At 45.5% G+C, this 17,791-nt stretch overlaps 1 protein-coding gene across 3 annotated transcripts in view; it reads right to left on the reverse strand.

The window, feature by feature from the left end:
- FRMD4A (FERM domain containing 4A) overlaps window positions 1-17,791 on the reverse strand; it is a gene marked incomplete at both ends in the record, with an annotated part of 384,638 nt that overhangs the window by 89,475 nt on the left and 277,372 nt on the right. For all 3 annotated transcript variants that reach the window (XM_080354261.1, XM_080354260.1, XM_080354259.1), the window contains 2 exons: window positions 2,688-2,780; window positions 10,895-10,989. In XM_080354261.1, the coding sequence (XP_080210387.1) occupies window positions 2,688-2,780; window positions 10,895-10,989 (188 nt within the window). The remainder of the gene's footprint in view (window positions 1-2,687; window positions 2,781-10,894; window positions 10,990-17,791) is intronic.

The following is a 17,791-nucleotide window of genomic DNA, read 5'->3' on the forward strand; positions in this document are numbered from 1 at the left end:
CCCATCAGCATTGCTGCAGGCATGTTAAAGGTAAAAACAATTTGATGGTCACATAAAAGGTGAAAATGGTTCCTCTGTAGCTTCTCCTCTTCACAAACTACCATTTAGTGTTCTTGCCTGAAGCTTCATGTCTCCAGTTGTTATCCAGCGTGGTTGAACTGCACATTTACTTTGACTAGAGGGAAAAACCCACATGATGACTAAATCCTGATACAGTAAATAGATTTATCTGTAAACAAACATCTGGCACATCCAGTTACTTGTATTACTATCCCCCCAATTAGGACCCCCAGCACCAACCTAAGCTTTTTCAGCTTGGAATAATGCAAGAAACATATCTGCAAACACAAGCAAACCTTTACCAATTATACAGTCTGTGCCATGGCCACCTGTTCCCTTAAAAATTAGTACATTTGTAACTATCTATGGTACAGCATTAGTTATCTTTACTTTCCACCTCCTGATATCAGGGGACAGGAAGCATTCTGTTTAAAGATATGGATATGGATGGCTCTGCAAGCTGTTGTGCACCTTGAGATTATTGAAATACAATCCTGTCTATGGATGGGTCTCTTCACAACCTTTTCTTCAGCCCTTGCTTTAGTTCCCAAACCAGAACTGAAACCGCTGGGTAACAGATACCTGGGGCCTTCCCAACTTCAGCCAGCTGGCTGGCATCCATCTCTTCTCCAATTGCCTTCTGCTCCCATTAGATTTGAGGATGGACATGGGAACTCTGTGTGCTGGGAAACTTCTTGCCAGAGTCTGACATCCACAGGGGAAATACATAGTAGAAAAGGCCCGGTAAGTTAATGCCGTTTCCTAACTCTCGAGACATCTGGTCTTCCAGTCCAATTCAAATTGTAACTCGCTGTGACAACCCACTCATTACTACCACAAACGAGTATAAGCCCATAGTCAGTTTTGTTTTCACACACTTTTCGGATGCTGAATGCTGACTTTTCTGCTATGGATTTCCCCTACGAGTTGCAATTCCAGAACAGGAGAGGTTACTCACTTACTAACTGTTGTACGGATCCATAGTCCTAAGATGTCTCTTGGCTAAGATCCTGCTAGAATGCCTTGTCTCCACTGTACTGCCAACTCTCATAAAACAATACAGATGGCAATATTTATGCTCATTGAGTGGTCTTTGAAATGAACATGAGAACGGCTCAGCAGCACCGGGTTTCACACATTTAGCAGTTCTGCTCCTAAAATCTGCACTTAGTTCTTGCTGAGTCAGAGCTTTCCCTGCTTTATGTGCGATCCCTGTCCTAGTGCAGACTTCTCAATTTGGCCCCTAGGCAAGATGCTTGATAACAGAGCTGCCATCTTCTTAATGTGTTCTTAATTTTTGTTGGTTTGTTTGGTTTTAATTTGCCTAGAAGTCTATTAGTTTTGCAGAAGAGCACCAACAGTTTTGTGTAGTTCTAAGCACAAGTGGGTCTGGATCATATACACTGGAAATGTTTAGATCTACCCTTATGGTTTGGAGCACCCAAAATGTAGACTCAGCTCTTCTCTTGGGAGACAGCAGGACAGTTCTGGAGTCATGGGGGTTTGCACAGCCTTGGTTTGTCCTAAGATAAATCCACCACTAAATATGGGGACGTAACAGAACAAAGACTCTCTTCCCTTGAGAAGTCTCCCTTGTAATTGAAGTTAAATGAACACCTATCACTATGCAGGGGAAAAAAGCTTCGCTCAGGGGAAGAAACTCAAAAGTAGGTCTACATTTTTTGTGGGTACTATGAAATGAATGAGAGTGATTTCAGATGTAATATAACACTGGAGTGGAAAGGCTAACAGAAAAAGACAGACTAACACTGCACTGGCTAGTTCTAGACATCAGCTATCCATTAAAAGTAAGTCAAAACCCCCAACTTAATTTTGTACATATGCCATCCCAGTCTCCAGCTTCTCTCTGGGTGTTTTAAAGCTGCAAGAGCAAATATGTCTTCTCAGAAATTATCTCCCTTGGAGGCAAAGACACTGTGCACACAGGAGCACCGGCAGCTTCTATTGGCTTCCGAATACTAACAGTTCCTTGCAAAATTCCCACATGAAGGGAAATGCTCCCGAACTACGATAATCTCCATTAAAACCTTCCAGTCTATGAATATATTTTATGCCCATGCAGAAGCCAACCGGTTGACATAAAATGCCACCATTTGCTGTTGGTGGGTAATTCATTATACCATGACGTGGTTCAGTCCAGAAGGCAAATACAACAGAGCTATACCAGGATTAATTTGGTCCCTGACATAATGCACACCCTGGGCATAACCCAGAGGAAATGGTGACTCGCTGGCGAGTGTTTTCTCTCCAGGTGACTGGCTCAGGTTGAGTATCCTGACAGAAAGACTTATTTGTTTTGCAGTCCTACCCAGCTTGGACTTCTAGGAGTTCAAACCACACAAATAAAAATGTAAAGACATAACGTTTGATCTTGCCCTCATACAAGTTTCTCTCTGGGCAGTGATGGGTGTTAGTGTGGCTACTACTCATTTACACTTGTGTAAGAGGAGTTTCAAAGCTGAAGAGCTCAAAAAAACCCTCTATAAAAGTGTTTGTTTGTTCACAGGCATTTCTACAACGTGAGAACCTGACAGCCTTGTTTCTTGGCCTCTGGGAAACGGGTCATTCACAGCTGTATCCCATGGGAAGGGCTTCCCATCACTTACCTGACACAGAAGTACAAAACAACCGGTCCTGACTTTTTGGGGAAGTCATGTTCCAGCACCCGGCGGTCCAGCTGAAGCCAGTTCAAGTGTCCCCTGCAAAGAGAAGAGACAGTTTCGAGCCCAGCACCAAAGAAGTTTCTCACTACGCGTTGCAATGAGGTCTGAGGTGTTACAAAGGTGCAGTAAAGCCGTGCTGTTTGCCCTTGGCTATTGCATGATGTTTGAAAAAAACCACACAGTAAATGTTTGAGAAGTGGAGGCGACATCATCCTGGCAACGTTTCAGTCTGGGAATTGAACAGCTAAAGTTCAGTCTGTCAGGGTGAAAGCTGGCAGGACAGCCCAAAATGTTACGAGCTTCACCTTTTTATTACAACCCCCAGGAGCAATAGTATCATTAAAAGTTCTGTCAATATTTTCATTAGAAATTCTTATTGCTAAGAGTTTCCACAATGCCTGCAATATTTCACTCAAGGCTAAACCTGACTACACAGCCTCAGACAGTTTATTTACCACCCACATGCCTGCAATAGCCTCTCTAGGTTTTCCTAGCCATGGTTTTTCCTCCTTCAGAGAGCTCCTGAAATACAGCTGTTCCATGAAGCGTTCCAGCTCCAATTACCACACGCTGCCTTTTCTTTTGCCTGGGTGGTACCTGTCGCTACTATTTTCTCCTATAATTTATCCATTCGTGCCTTGCTGCTGGAAGCTTTCCTGAGCAAGAGCTCTGGTCTTTGTCACGTTCCCCACATTGTGGAGTGCTGTGTGCATGTGAGAGCTATTTCATAATTACCATTATTTGTGTTACAGGGGCATCTCACTCCCCAGCTGAGAAAAAGGCCCCATTAAATTAGGCACTGTGGAAATATATATGGTAAAATTCAGGCCCCACTGAAGTTGGCAGGAGTTTTGCCGTTGCCTTCAGTGATGCTTGGGCTACGTCCTGTGAGCGTTTTGCTATTGATTTCAGTCAGAGCAGATTTCACGCAGAGGGAGAGGCGACCCTTGCCTTCAGCGCTCTGCTGTCTAGACAAGCAAGGGGAGAGAGAATTGAAGTGATTTTGGGGAGAATCTTGCAGCAAATAAAGCAGGAAATGGAACTCAGATGCCCTGAGCACCATTCCAGTGCTTATTTGCCATCTCTACAATAATTCTTCATTCCACCAAAAATGAAAAAAGGAAAAAAAAGGAAAAAAGGAAAAAAAAAAGGCTTGGTTTATAAAAAGTGTTAAATTAACTTCTAGGGTTGCCACAAGCCTTAGCAATGTACCCTGTCAGCAAACACACTCAGCTTTCACAGGGGTCTGCTGTTACTTCTTAGCAGCACGTGTGCTTTGGGCAACTGAGAAGCCCCTTTAGAAAGCAAAAGCAAGCAACAACATCTATTTAGCTCTTTAACCAAATTTGTAGCTCCCCACTCCATCTTTTCCAGAAAAATAAATCAAGGGTAAGGTAGCAGTTTCAGGAGGCATTGAGTCACCTGGGTTCAATTTGAATTTCCATACAGCTGCCCTGGTTTATGTAGATGCAGAACATGCAGAAGATGCTATAGATGAAGAAGATGGGCAGCTCAGGGAACTTCAGGCCCAGGGAGCTCTGGGCTGTGCTGAAGACCAGCTGGGACATCACACATAGAATCATAGAATCATTTTGTTTGGAAGGGACGCTTAAGATCATTGAGTCCAACCATAACCTAAATCTAGCACTCACCCGTGTCCTTAAGAGCCTCATCTATATGTCTTTTAAACTGACTAAGGGATTCAAAATTACTTTTGAGCTCCACTAATTGTTCCAGTGGGTTCAGGATCAGACGTTTATAAATCTCATCTCACATTTTGCCATATAGACGTCAGGCGTTCAGTTTAAGCAGCCTTTGCATATATTTTGCAAGAATATCAAGTCTCTCATCTACCTACAAGTGAGACGTGGAATTGGGGACTTTTAAAACTCATCCTAGACATCTTTTGATGTACAAGAAAGATCAAAACCTTTTTTTATCCCCTGCTCTAAACCTCTGTGTGTTTCTCTCCAAGATATTTTAAGTCTTAGCCAGGTTTGGTTTTTTTTTTATTTAGATAAAGTTCTTAAATAAGTTTTTTCTCTAGGTAAAGGGCAGCCTGAACTGTGTTTTAAGGGCACAGATTTACTAGCAGCATGGCTACTAGAAAGACGTGACATAATGCAGATTTTCAAGCCCAACTAGTCATTTCATGTGTCTCCATCACTGTACATGTGCTGAGAGCCAATCTACCCAGGCTGGATCAGTGCTGGATACTGGGCAGGACTGGGGTGAGGCTGGCCGTGTTAGCAGGGCTGGGGATGGGGACTAACTGGTCTTTCTCTCAGCCAGCTGAATGTGCAGCAGGATCGGGTCTCCCTCCGTCATTTCTGCTGCTGGGATGCAGTTGCCCAGCACTAGTGTGGGATCCCTGCATCATGCCCGGCTGCTCAGCACCGATGTGTGCTTTAACTAGGCTCGGTTTTTAGAAGACAGGTGCTCCAGGGTGTCAGACAAGAAGCCTTGTTGGAAGATTCTCAGCCTGGACACCCAAAAATTAGAAGTGGCCACATTTCCCACTGCATCCCCCTTCTTGAAGTCTGTCCTTTTTCCTATTTATTTTTGTTCTGAAGATTTCTTTCAAAAGGATTCAGGCTGAAATTAACTGTGAAGGCCACAGTACACATGAGTATTGAAACTAGACACGCTTGCCCGTTCCTGGTCGAAGTACAAGGTGAGCATTTATCCATGTGGACCAAGGTAGAAACACTGCCAGAGCAAGAAAAAGCCACAGTAAACTAGACATCCTATCCTGAACCTGTCCAGCTGCATTTGTGTCACCAAAGTAGCAGCCACCAGCAGCTGATGGCATTACACACTGGTTCCCACCGAGACTGACTTGTTGACAATGGGCTTACTGTCTACTTCTGTTTATTCAACAGAAATGTCTGGGTTTGCCTAAAGTGTACAACGAAGGGTTGAGGAGCCGTGGTGCACAGAACAATAATTCACTTCAAGGTATTTCTTATTCTGAAAAGACTTGATCTTTTCATTCGCACTGCATTTTAACTTGAGAAACTGGTTGATATAATCGGTGCAAAGAAAAAACATGCATATACGCATGCATACCAAATGACACATTTATATCGTACATGTACGCGGGTGTGAGTACTGAATAACACATTTAATTGCCACTGAATTTTTGGGTTGAAGAGTTTCATTACTCTCATCTGCATGGAGCTTAAATCCAAAGCTCCTTGAGAGGAGGAAGGTCACTTAAATCACTGCCAGGAGTTAACTGCTCACTGTACTCAATTACCACTTACAATCTTTCATCGCTGAGGGCTTCTGCCCTGCAGATTGTCACCTAACTCCTTGTTTTCAAGCGTGTATGTGTGGCATGTTGAGAACAGCAGCAGTGTAGAGTCACCGGCATCCGCCTGCGAATGTGGTTTATCAGGGAGCCAAACTCCAGTGCCGTTACACCGCAAACCGCTTGGCTCTGGAAGCTGTCTTGCTGTCTTCAGAACTATTCATGGAGCACAATCCCATGTAAGACAGGGAAAAATATGGGCATATAACCCCAGGCATGTCGTAATCCTGACAGTTTACATGGACTGATTTAGGCAGCTTGCACTGGGATCCCATTCATACGTGCCTATGTCTAGCTGAATTTCCTTCACGGTTCAATTTAAAGACACAAAGTACCTTTTGTTTCATTATTGCCATTGATTCGTTCGAGTGTTTATATCAGTGTATTAACAAATGATCGTGCAAACAGTTTTTGAGTGACCTATAGGGAGATTAAATATTGGAAGCCAGATAATTTTTCTCTGTTAGTTGTACTTGGGTTGGCAGTTAAACTGGTCTGCCAATAACAAATACATAATCGCTTTTAGAAAAACAAACTGGGTCCATTTAGGTTACAGACTGAGTATGGATTTTGGTGCCCTGGGTTCATTTTGTTGATTGCAGGCAGCAGTTTTGTTTTCTTTTAATGGGGCTTTCAGTAAAGAATGGTACGTCAATGGATACTTTGCCTCCAGGTGGTTCTGTTTATACAGTTTTACTGGTTAGTGTCCAGTTTTCTAAAAAGTGGATCCACATTGATTTGTGTTATAAAGCTATTTGGAACAATAAACCAACTCACGTCCCTTTAGTGTCAAACTCATGTTGAATTTAATGGACATTGAGAGAGATCAGTTCACATAATAGAAACCATATAAACTATTTTACATTTCTGTCAATCACAACAGAAACAAAAAACCCCTTTAAGCTCACAGATTTTCTCACTTAAGGTCTTAGTCCTTCAGCAGAAATACTTTTGAAGGGGTTGCAAAGCTCAAGGAGCTATGTGAGTTTAACTTTACAGATTTTGCAAAACCCTGGACTTGGCGACAAAGGAATTGGAGGGTTGCAGCTTCCATTGGACTGGCTATTCAACCAGAACGTGGGGCACCTGGTCCCTCATTTTGGCTCTGCCACATGGCTGCAGGGTGGGAACAGGTTTCCCCCCAGTTCCCAGAGATAAGACACTGTTCCAGGGAAAAGTGGTACCCTACTCTTCCCTTGCCATCCCCTTGGCCATAGGATCCTGGGCTATGCAAGGGCACCCTCTGTCATCACCTTACCACGTTAGTGCGGTCTCTAGAACAAGTGTAACACAAATAACTCAATCCCTTGCAGTTTTTATTCTCTATATTAGCTGAAGAAGCTGTTCTGCAGGTTCTGCTCTGCCAAGGGAGCAAAAGGGTTTCGGCCAACTTTTAGCTGGGGAGCTGTGGGATGCAGAAGTTGGTAGTTCTTCATGGAGCAGGTGGCTCATGTCTAAGGACAAGTAAAGGACGTGGAAAACCTGCTCATGGCCCAGATGGGTCTTCTGCGGCGAACAGAAGGGTAATCCTGACCGCTTGCTCCTAGTCAACTCTGAAAGGGCTGATGCCAGGGGAAGGGTGGTTAGTGGAGATTTCATATATAGCTGAACCAAGAAAAGCAAGACCTTTCTCCATTGCTTTTCACTGTTAATCAACCAGCGTATCGCTCTTCTGGCTTCACGGGAAGCTTGGCCCCACATGCCGTACATGACACCCTTTTGACCTCTGCTCTCCCACAGTTAATGGCTCACGCCATAAAGCGTTTCTATGATCATTAAAATAGGAGGCGTTATTCTCTCTTCCATAATAGTCTGACAATCTAATTTTAGTCACGCTGAATGCAGTAATGACCCTATATTATCACAAGAAACTATTAAGTCACCAACGCAAAGGTTGTTCCTATTGATTTTCTTCTCAGGTTGTCATGATAGAGCACAACTAATGAATGGAAATCCCCAGTTCAAATCATTTCTAAATAAATTACTCTCATAGAGCCTTTACTCTTAAATAGAAGAATTGATTTAATACTTTAGCGGCTTTTCTTCTTTCTAAACTTGCAATTTAGCCAACCCCAGACTACATTTATGAACCAAGCTTGTTCTGTTCTAGCTGGTTATGAGTTCCTTTCAAGTAAGGCAAATGGAAACCCAGTGAAGAGAAGGAAATCCCTGAGGGCTCGTGTCATAGAATTAAAGGTTTTCTTTTTGTGTGCCTGGTCTATATCAGCTGTAGGGCTGTGTTAGGTGCTCTGCAAACACACATTAAGAGACTGTTTTTCCTACTTTTTCAAGAAAGGATTTTTTTTTAAATACTGCCATTTCATATTGCAGGTTAAGATCTGTATTAGAGAGAGCCCAGTTTATTTTATGAAGGTGACAGGGGACATCTTTTTTCAAGACCCAGTCCAGCTCCTCAGATATATATTTCTTGTCTGTGTTAGTCAACTAAAACAATAATTGTTTGTGCCAACTTTTTTTCAGAGCTTCTTACAACTGAGGAGGAATCACAGAATAGTTTGAGTTGGAAGGGGCCTTCAAAGCTCATCCAGTCCAACACCCCTACAATAAGCAGGGACATCTTCAGGGACATGAGGTTGCTCAGAACCTCATATATTATATATATATATATAGATATATATGTGTATGTATGCACATTTTTTTGGTCAAGATTATTTTCACATCATTTAAGAAGCCTCAGTGTAAGGGCCAGGCTCACTATGGGACAGCAAAAGAGCTGCAGACCAAACTTCATACCAGCTTGGACTCGCATGCTGCTGGGTTGACTAGATTTAATGAAAATTTCCAAAATCTTCCATCTGGGTTGGCTAAGCTCCTGCTAAAATGTATTCTGCTCCATCTTGACTACAGGTCAAGGAGGTGACCAAGTGAGCAGAAGCATCACCTCACCCTTTGAAATCTTGTCTAGACAGTGCGAATCTGCCTGCGTTCACTGTGCATCTTTGAGCGCTGCCTGGAAGGCCTCCATCAGCCTCTCGCACTTCCTCCCCTCACTAACCCAGATCTTCGAGCACTTCACTCTATGTTAAACCTGGAAGCCCCAGGGGAGGCTGGGCTCTCTCTAATTGCTGACACCTCCTCATTAGATTCCTGAGCGCTCCCAGGGGAGCCCTGTGCCTGCTCAGCTGGGCCGAGAGCTGGGACTTGCTCAGCTGCTCTCTGTTTGTAGTCTGACATGTGTTTCTTGTTTTTAACCTGTGCTCTTAGGACTGTTGAGGGAACATTTTCATCTCCTAGTCTGCTTTGGCTTCTCTGCATGGCTCTCCTGCACCCCTCAGGCAGCACTCCGTGAGTAACTTGCTCTTCCCAGTAAGAAATAACACCCTGGTGAAGAGTAATTTCCTCCCCCTGCTTTACAAGTTGCCAGTACCTCCTGCTGTTCCTTCTTTGAGGACTAGTCTCATTAATTTGGGTGGGGTTGGAGATCTACAGGGCTGAGCTGCTTGTGTCAGTGAGATGTGGTGGATTTTGGGCTCTCCTCTGATTCAGGACTTGCTTTGGCATGCGTCTGATGCTAAGCAACCCTCCATCCTGGGACCTGTGTCCTGAGATGGCTTCGGGCTGCCCAAGGCAGGCGCTTGCCAAAGGAACTGCCTCTAGAGGGGAGATTACTGCTGAGCTGAGTGTGGATATGTTTGTGCAATTATCCAGCCACCTCTGATTACCCCATCCTGAATCATTATTCCAGCGGATAATTTACATTTCCCAGCAGGAGAGTGGAGCTGGCTCATGACAGCAGTACTGCTGACTCAGCTGTTCTGGGAACACAGCATTGGCTTGAAAACCTTGCTTTTTGTCAGAATATAGGTGTGAGATGCCTCTCCCTGATTAATATACAGAAAAACCTATTGTAAAGCAAGGTGGAGTATGGTGGGCACACATACGAGATATAGTCCATGTGTCAAGAACAGTCTAACCACAGAGAGAAACCAGGCAGCTGGAAAATAGTGGCAGAGAGTGTGCAGTAGCATTGAGAGGTCCCAGTCTAAGACTAATCATAGCATTTGGCAGACCTTTAATGTTTCTCCAGCTCTGATTTTATACTTGCCTTTTAAACAGAGGGTAGAAATGGGCTGTCTTGGGACAAAACCTTAAACTATGTGGTAATATCAAGACTTTGGGAGCTGGAGTTCAAGGCGAACAACCAACAGTGCCTGAGATGACTGCAGTGTCAGGGTCCCATCCTTTGGTTTAGTGTAAGAGTGTTGTGTGATTCCTGGTGAGCTCAAATCCTTTCCACAATGAACATTTTATATTTTAAAATGCTTTTCGTTCACGTGAAATTTGACAATCCCTTCCTTTCCTACACTTTCTTCTTTCAATTTTTCAAGAAACTCTACTCTGGAATATAAAATATCAGAAATAATAATTTTGTGAGTTGTTTTTATTCTTGAAATAATTCAGCATTACTTTTAAGCCTGCTTGAGTGAATAAACTGATTAAAGCTTCAATTGAACAGTTCCGCCAATCTGGTCATAATTTTGAACTAGCGAGTGGATCTTAAGTCCATGAGAGCTTACATTAACCTTTTACCAATGCCAAATCACACAAACTCTTTCAACATAGGATTAGGAAGAGATTGTTACTGCCTCTGTACACCTCTGGCCATGCTTAACTTGCCAGGAGAGGCCTCCAACCCTTGGAAGGAGAGACAGTACAGGACAGACTCCGATGTGAGGTCCCTGCCTCCCTAGACCTTGGTCTAGGACTTTGGGGTTCTCAGGTCTTCTCCACTGGCCATTTTGCTCATGACAAAACTCCAACGAGATTTCCTGTGATCTAAGAGTTGCCTCTTAGGTCTTTAATTCCTCGCACTTACGTTTCATCTGTGAACGCAATTCCGAAGTACTCCTTCTCCTTCAGGTTGAAATGAGATGCCACCAAATCAAGCAACTCCTTGGCCAAAAGCTTTGGCTGGAAAACAAGAACGAAAGAGAGTGATTAATGAGGAGAACTTGGATGTAACTGCACTGTGCTGCTGGAGGGAAATGCTCTCCTTGAAGGGGCTCCACTGCTGTTGTTTTATGTTCCCTCTGGTGTTTCAGCTAAATCTGCAAGCACCTCAAAATGAGCAGTAGTTTCCCACCTAAGTAAATACTAAAAACCTGGCAATTTTGACCTCTTCAGTGCTTAATGTCTCTGCAGGCAGTTGACCTGCTGCCTGCCAGTGTTGAGATCTACCCTGACCAGCTCACTCGTGCCTCTCTGATAACTTTAGTTGTTAAAGCTTTTTATCAAGGACCTTTGCAAACACATTTCAGACACCCACTCTCACACACACAACACAGATGTACGCTCATAACACTAAGAAAATACATAGTGCCAAAAGATAGGATGTGACAGGACCAAATGAGAAGTAAATGACAGCACAAAATAGTTTCCCATTCAGTAGTGCTTGTCATTTAGGGATAAAGATTTATGCACTTGGAAGGAAAGATAAAAAGTAACACACACTTTCAAAATAGGCTTTGTAAGAGTGTGAAAGCCAAGCTCAGAGAAACTGTTCACCGTATATAAAGGACAGCGCCTTCCTTCTTGTCCTGTCTATCACTGGTAGGAAAACAGGGCACAAAGGCTCCAGGTAGACATAGCCTGTGAACCCACAGCCTGTAAGAGCCCCAGATCCCAGAGCTGCGATGGTTACAGCAACACTGACACAGGTGAGAGATCCCAACAGTGTTCCCTGGTGACTGCTCGTAAGGATTTGGTTTACAAATATCTGTGCTGTGAGTCTCAGTGAAAATAAAGCTCTCTGCAGGCTTGATTGCCCCAGCGAGTCTGCTGAACAGCTGAGTCAGAGTTACCCCAGATATGAACCTGTTGTTAAATGGAGATGAAATGATGATGCTGTGCAGAAAGTGGGTGGTGGGGACCTGAGAGCCCTGCTGTTCTAATTGACTGCCCTGTCCTGTAAATACAAACACAGCTTGTGTTGAAAAGAACACCTTATTTGTACTTAACTCCCAAAGAGATTCTTAAGACTCTCAGCCTCTCTCTAAAGATGTCCCTAAGCCCAGCACTGTCCTAATACTGACACAGCTGATCCAAGTTTGAAATTCTTCCCTGGCATTCCCCTGAACATTATGCCATCCTCCATCCACCCGTCTGCCTGCTACATCCCAGCGCAGTTACCAGCAACATCCATACTGTTCCTTGTGTGTGCGCCCAACATAAAGGTGGTTTCTAGGTCATGCCAGTGAAGAAAGAAGCAATAGCTGTGCCTAAATGCAGCACTAGCTGAAAGCAACCTCTCAATATGAGTTAAGTTGCTGTGTGGGAAGAACAGCCTGGTAGGTGACGAATAGGTGGGATGCAATAAGCTTCATTTTAACTCCCAAATCAGACTTCTCAGGCACAACTGTTGGAGTATCTGCTATGTCTACACTAGGTACTGTGTTGCCTTTCACAGACTCCTGAACTAGCTCCCAGATGGCTGAGTAGACCAGGCGTGGGGCCATGGTCATGTCCTTTGTCCCCTTGAGTCCCTTCAGGGACCCAAGCCAAGAGCACACCAGCTCCATCAGTCTCTTTAGTGACTCCTCAGATACTTCTCTCGTAGTATTGTGCTGGGTGAGATGGACATTCCGAGCATCCCTGTCTGCTGTAAGATAAAACTCCCTTTGTCAGAGCATTTTAAGGACAAGCTACAGTCTGGCTTATGAGGTACCCAGGTACTGTGATGAAGAGCATAGTAAGACCACCATGTGAATTCAGAGATACAAAGGCTCTGTGCTTGTACTTACTGGTGGCGTTGGTTGAGTTTTCAGCTTAATGGCAGGAAAACGAACACAAACTTGTGAAAGAGAGAGAGGAAGAGGGTTTTGTGCCTATCTGTCTACAACTACCTGAAAGGAGGTTGTAGCACGGAGGATGTCGGTCTCTTCTTCCAAGTAGCAAGTGACAGGACAAGAGGAAATGGCCTCAAGTTACGCCAGGGAGAGTTCAAATTGGAGATTAGGAAAAAATTGTTCACAGAAAGGGCTGCGAAGCAGTGGAACAGGCTGCCCAGGGAACTGGTGGAGTCACCATCCCTGGAGCGGTTTAAAAGGTGCACAGACAAGGTTCTTAGGGGTTTAGTGCTAGATATAGGTTACGGTTGGACTTGATGATCCTGAGGGTCTCTTCCAACCAAAATGATCCTATGTGCAGTCTGAGATCCTAAGTGTTGCTTTTCCCCCATCCCTGCCCAAGCCTCCCTGCTCCTTTCTCTCCCGATCGGGCCAAACTCTCTGCACCAGAAGGGGATTTCTCCCCAGCCCAGGGGTGGGACTGCATGGCCAGTGACACGTGGAGGGGAGGGCAGGACTGACCCCTCCATGGCCAAGGCCACTGGTAGGGCAGTTGGTGGAGGTGAACCTGTGCATCCCCATGACAGTGTGCATTGCTGGCACAGCGCTGTGTGGCTGGCACTGCCTGGCTCCCAGTGCTTTGGAGTGACTCAGTTATTTTGATAGATGGGTAATTGTGCTGCCAAGCAAGGAAGCAAGCCATCGGCCAGCCTTGCTGGGTGTCCACCTGAGAGGACAAGGCGGGGGAACAGGGGCAAAAAAGCATGCCTCGAACACAGTGGCATTTTCCCAAGCCTGGGAGAAGCACCTGGAGGGGATAGGTTGAGCTGTTGTATTTTGCAAGAAGGCAGAACAGAGCAATAAATGGCTGATGTGAAACAAACTGCCCATGGGGAAGTGATGGGCCCCTCAGCTCCAGCCAGCATGGTCACAAGGGGTGCTGGACAAGGGGTGAAATCCCCTTCTGATCTCCAGCCACATCATGGAGCAGCGATATCCAGCTTCCTCACCCATGCACCGCTGCATCCAGCCCAGGCATCCAATGAGGAACAGGATCTGAAAGCACCTGCCTTCAGCCACCCTCCCCAGGTGAGATGGGTAAATACAACACATTGCCTCCTTATCTCTGCTGAGTGAGACCTGGCTGCTGAAAAAGCCACGGTAAGGTGGTCAAGGTGGTCGGTATGGTGTGACAACCTTCCCTTCTCTACTGCCCCGTGAGGGCTGCTCCTCTGCCAGCACAGCCCCCCTCCTGCCCCCGGGGCTTGGCAGGGACACGATCTCCACTGCCCTTGCCTGGGGCCTCCTCCAAAGGCTGTGGCAGCAGATAAGGCGGGATCACCCTTTGCCTTTCGAGATAAAGGAAAAGAACAATAGATGCAGACACAGCACTGGAGCGGTGCCAGGTTAGTTACTGGGCCAGTGTCCCTGAAGAGGCTTATGGTGGTGAAGTTAAGCCCTGCTAGTCCTCTCCAAGATTACTTTCTACTCTCCTCTTAAGCTCTGCAAGGTTATTGTCCTTTCCAGTGGGATGAGTCCTGTGTCCTCACAACACCTGATGGGCAACCTGAGTCTCTGGAGGGCAGAGGAGGAAGGTGTCTTCTCCAGGTAGCAAAGACTCCTCACGACAAATGTGTATAGCAGGAAAACCCTGTCGGGCACAAGCTGAGCTAAAGCCCGTCCCGCTGTCTCAGGAGAGACCCACACACTCAATGTTAACGGTTAATCTGCTTGGCGTTCGCAATGGGAACGGCTGAGCAATGACCTCCTTTCATGTGAGCTGCGCAGACAAAGAGCTCATTAGCGATGCCTGTGGCAAGTTGTTTTAATTCATTATTAATTTCTGGACTTCATTTTCCAGAAGGATATTTATTTTGCATTAATAAAACTCCCGTCACAGACGCATTGAAGAAGATGGGGACTGGTCTCTGGGAGCAGGGAAATCAATACGAAGTGTGCCCAGGATCTTCTACATTCAGTATAGTGGGATGGTCAGCAAGATAGATGTGAATCCCTCAGGAATAATAGGTGGCATTCAAACCAGAAACCAAACTGTGTCCTCAGTGCTGCAGGGCTGGACTGTGGTGCCCTGTGAGCTGCCTGGGCAGCAGCTGAGACCTGTCTGCATCTGCTACCCTTCATCTCCTCCTACCCACACCTTCCTGGCATCTTCTATGTAACCTGGATCAGAAAAAGCAGCCTGGGGGAGGATGTCAGAGCTGCAGCTGGATGGCCGGAGCTCGGGATGGGGTATGCCACGAAAAGATCCCGCAGCTGGAGCAGCGAGGGCTGAGTGTGCTTTGCTGGTGGGGGTGGGTTGTCAGAGCAATGTGATTGAGCCAGTTTCCCTGCTGCTCCCTCCCGCTGCAGGACCCTCCTTGCAAAAATGCACATGAAGAACAATGCACTGCAAATCAACTCTTATTTTCACTAGAGAAATCAGCGGGGCCCCAGTTGTGGTCCATGTTGTGTCCATGGGAGGGAAGATCCTGTGTTTGGGGAGGCTCTCCCCCTGCCATGAGGAAAGGCTAAGGGAGTCTTGCTTCTATATAATGGAATTTTAGGCACACACACCAGCCATTTCATAGCCAGACACTATCCCTGAGGCTCTTCTGCATGGCAGTGAGCCTGGTGCTTTCCCAGCTCTGGAGTCCTACCTGTACTCCCTAATCTCAGCCTAGGACAGGCCACATTTTGCAGCCTGGGATCTCTGGACTTGCAAACACAATGCTTTCCACAAAACTCCATTGCAATTGCTTTGTATTGACCAGAGATACCATGGCTGAGTCTTGCAAAGGAACATCTCCCACTAGTAATACCTTCAGTTTGTAGCAATCCCTGGAATGAAAACTGAGCTGTAATTCAGTAAAGTACTGAGCATTTGGATAACATTTAGACTATGTATTTAGTAATTGTTTGGTGCTTAAAAAGGAGTATTGATGAACTTGAGTCAATAAGGACTGCTTAACAATATATCAAACATTGCTATGCTGCTTATTTTATGTGACCTTGTTGTCCTTCCATTCAGTGAGGGAACTGAAAGATCAGAAAAAAAATCAGTAGAGAGTATTCTGGTGTTCAGGACCAGAAGTTTATGGTTTGCAGTTCAAACATAAGTATCTGGATGGACACCCAGTGCAGACCTGTCAATACAGAATCATAGAATCATTGAATCATTTTGATTGGAAAAGACCTTTAAGATCATTGAGTCCCACATCTGCCTGTCATCGAGTAAACATTTGCCTATCTCAACCAGCAAAATCAGAGAAGTGCAAGGATTTGTCTGTAGCTTTATAAGATCATTCTGCCAGTCATCATGGAAAATACAGCAGAAACACAAGCATTCCAGTATTAAATATTCAACATAATTAAAAGACAATGTTACTGGGTTTTGAGCAGCCTGAGGAGCTCCAGAGTCATGTGTTTCCCCAGTGGAAAGACAGGCTGCCCACTTTTGGCAGAGAGGCATGTTTCTCAGTGACAGCTTCCCATTACACTCAGAAATGAGTGAGTTATAGAGAGACATTATCTATCCACAGTCCAGCAGGGCCATGAATAAAAAACAGATGACACGGTATTAGCAGCTGCTGGTATGTCCCTAGAAACGCGGGCACACACAAAGTATATTTTATTGTTTTATTAACTGTCAAGCAAGCCTTTCTATTTCGCCTCCCCCATTTCATAGCTTTTCCTTAATTCTCCGTGGCAGAGGGTTTCTGGGAATTGCAGAGTTTCAACATAAGAACAGACGTGCGCACCCAAACCCATCCAGCACAGAGACATGCTGAACTGTGGGAATCAGGTAACTAGATCACACTTGGTAATGCCTTGTTTCATTAGATTAAAGACCGCTACCATCCACCGTCTCCTTGCTGGAGGGACTTGCAGCGAGACGTATGATGAGAATATAGAGATGAGACACTAATACGCCAAGTGCTGCAGCGCTAAACACTGTTTGCAGCGCTGGTGCTCAGCCTGCACTGATTTTGTGCTGTAACCCAGCTGCGGTCAGACACAGGCTCCAGGACTCAGACTGTTGCTATTTAACTGTGAGCAAGTGCTGACACAGGCCGGTCCATTGTCACCCTCCAAGCCAAAGCCACCAGACCGTAGTCCGGGCCAGACACAGTCCCCAGGATGGTCACCGTGTTGGGAGGAGGGAGGTAGTGTAATCCTAGGAACACAAGCCAGGCTGTGTCATAGAATCATAGAATTGTTTTGGTTGGAAAAGACCTTTAAGATCACTGAGTCCAACCATTAACCTAACACTGCCAAGTCCACCACTAAACCATGTTCCTAAGAACCTCATCTATGTGTCTTTTAAGCACCTCCAGGGATGGTGACTCCACCACTTTCCTGGGCAGCCTGTTCCAATGCCTGATGACCCTTTCTGTGAACAATCGTTTCCTAATATCCAATCGAAACCTCCCCTGGTGCAACTTGAGGCTGTTTCCTCTCATTCTGTTGCTTGTTACTTGGGAGAAGAGACTGAGACCCCCTCACTCCAACCTCCTTTCAGGCAGTTCAGAGATCAGAAGGTCTCCCCTCAGCTCCTGTTCTCCAGGCTGAACCCCCCAGGTCCCTCAGCTGCTCCCATCACACTTGTGCTCCAGCCTCTTACCCAGCTCCATTCCCTTCTCTGGACTCGCTCCAGCCCCTCAAGGTCTTTCTTGTTGTGAGGGATGCAAAACTGACCCCAGGATTCATGGTGCAGCCCAGTACAGTGCCCAGTACAGGGGGATGATCACTGCTCTGGTCCTGCTGGCCAAACTATTGCTGATACAAGCCATGTGGCTGTCAGCCCAGCCAGCGAGACCTGAACTATTTTATTTATGAGCTCAGACATAGCAGGTGCTGTCCAGTGAGTTTCCAAGCAGGTTTACTTTCTGCAGGATGAACTGTGAAGTGTGTCTAGTTCAAACCATCTT

The sequence above is a fragment of the Nesoenas mayeri genome (genome assembly GCF_963082525.1).
Source record: "Nesoenas mayeri genome assembly, chromosome: 1".
Classification (NCBI taxonomy): Eukaryota; Metazoa; Chordata; class Aves; order Columbiformes; family Columbidae; genus Nesoenas; species Nesoenas mayeri.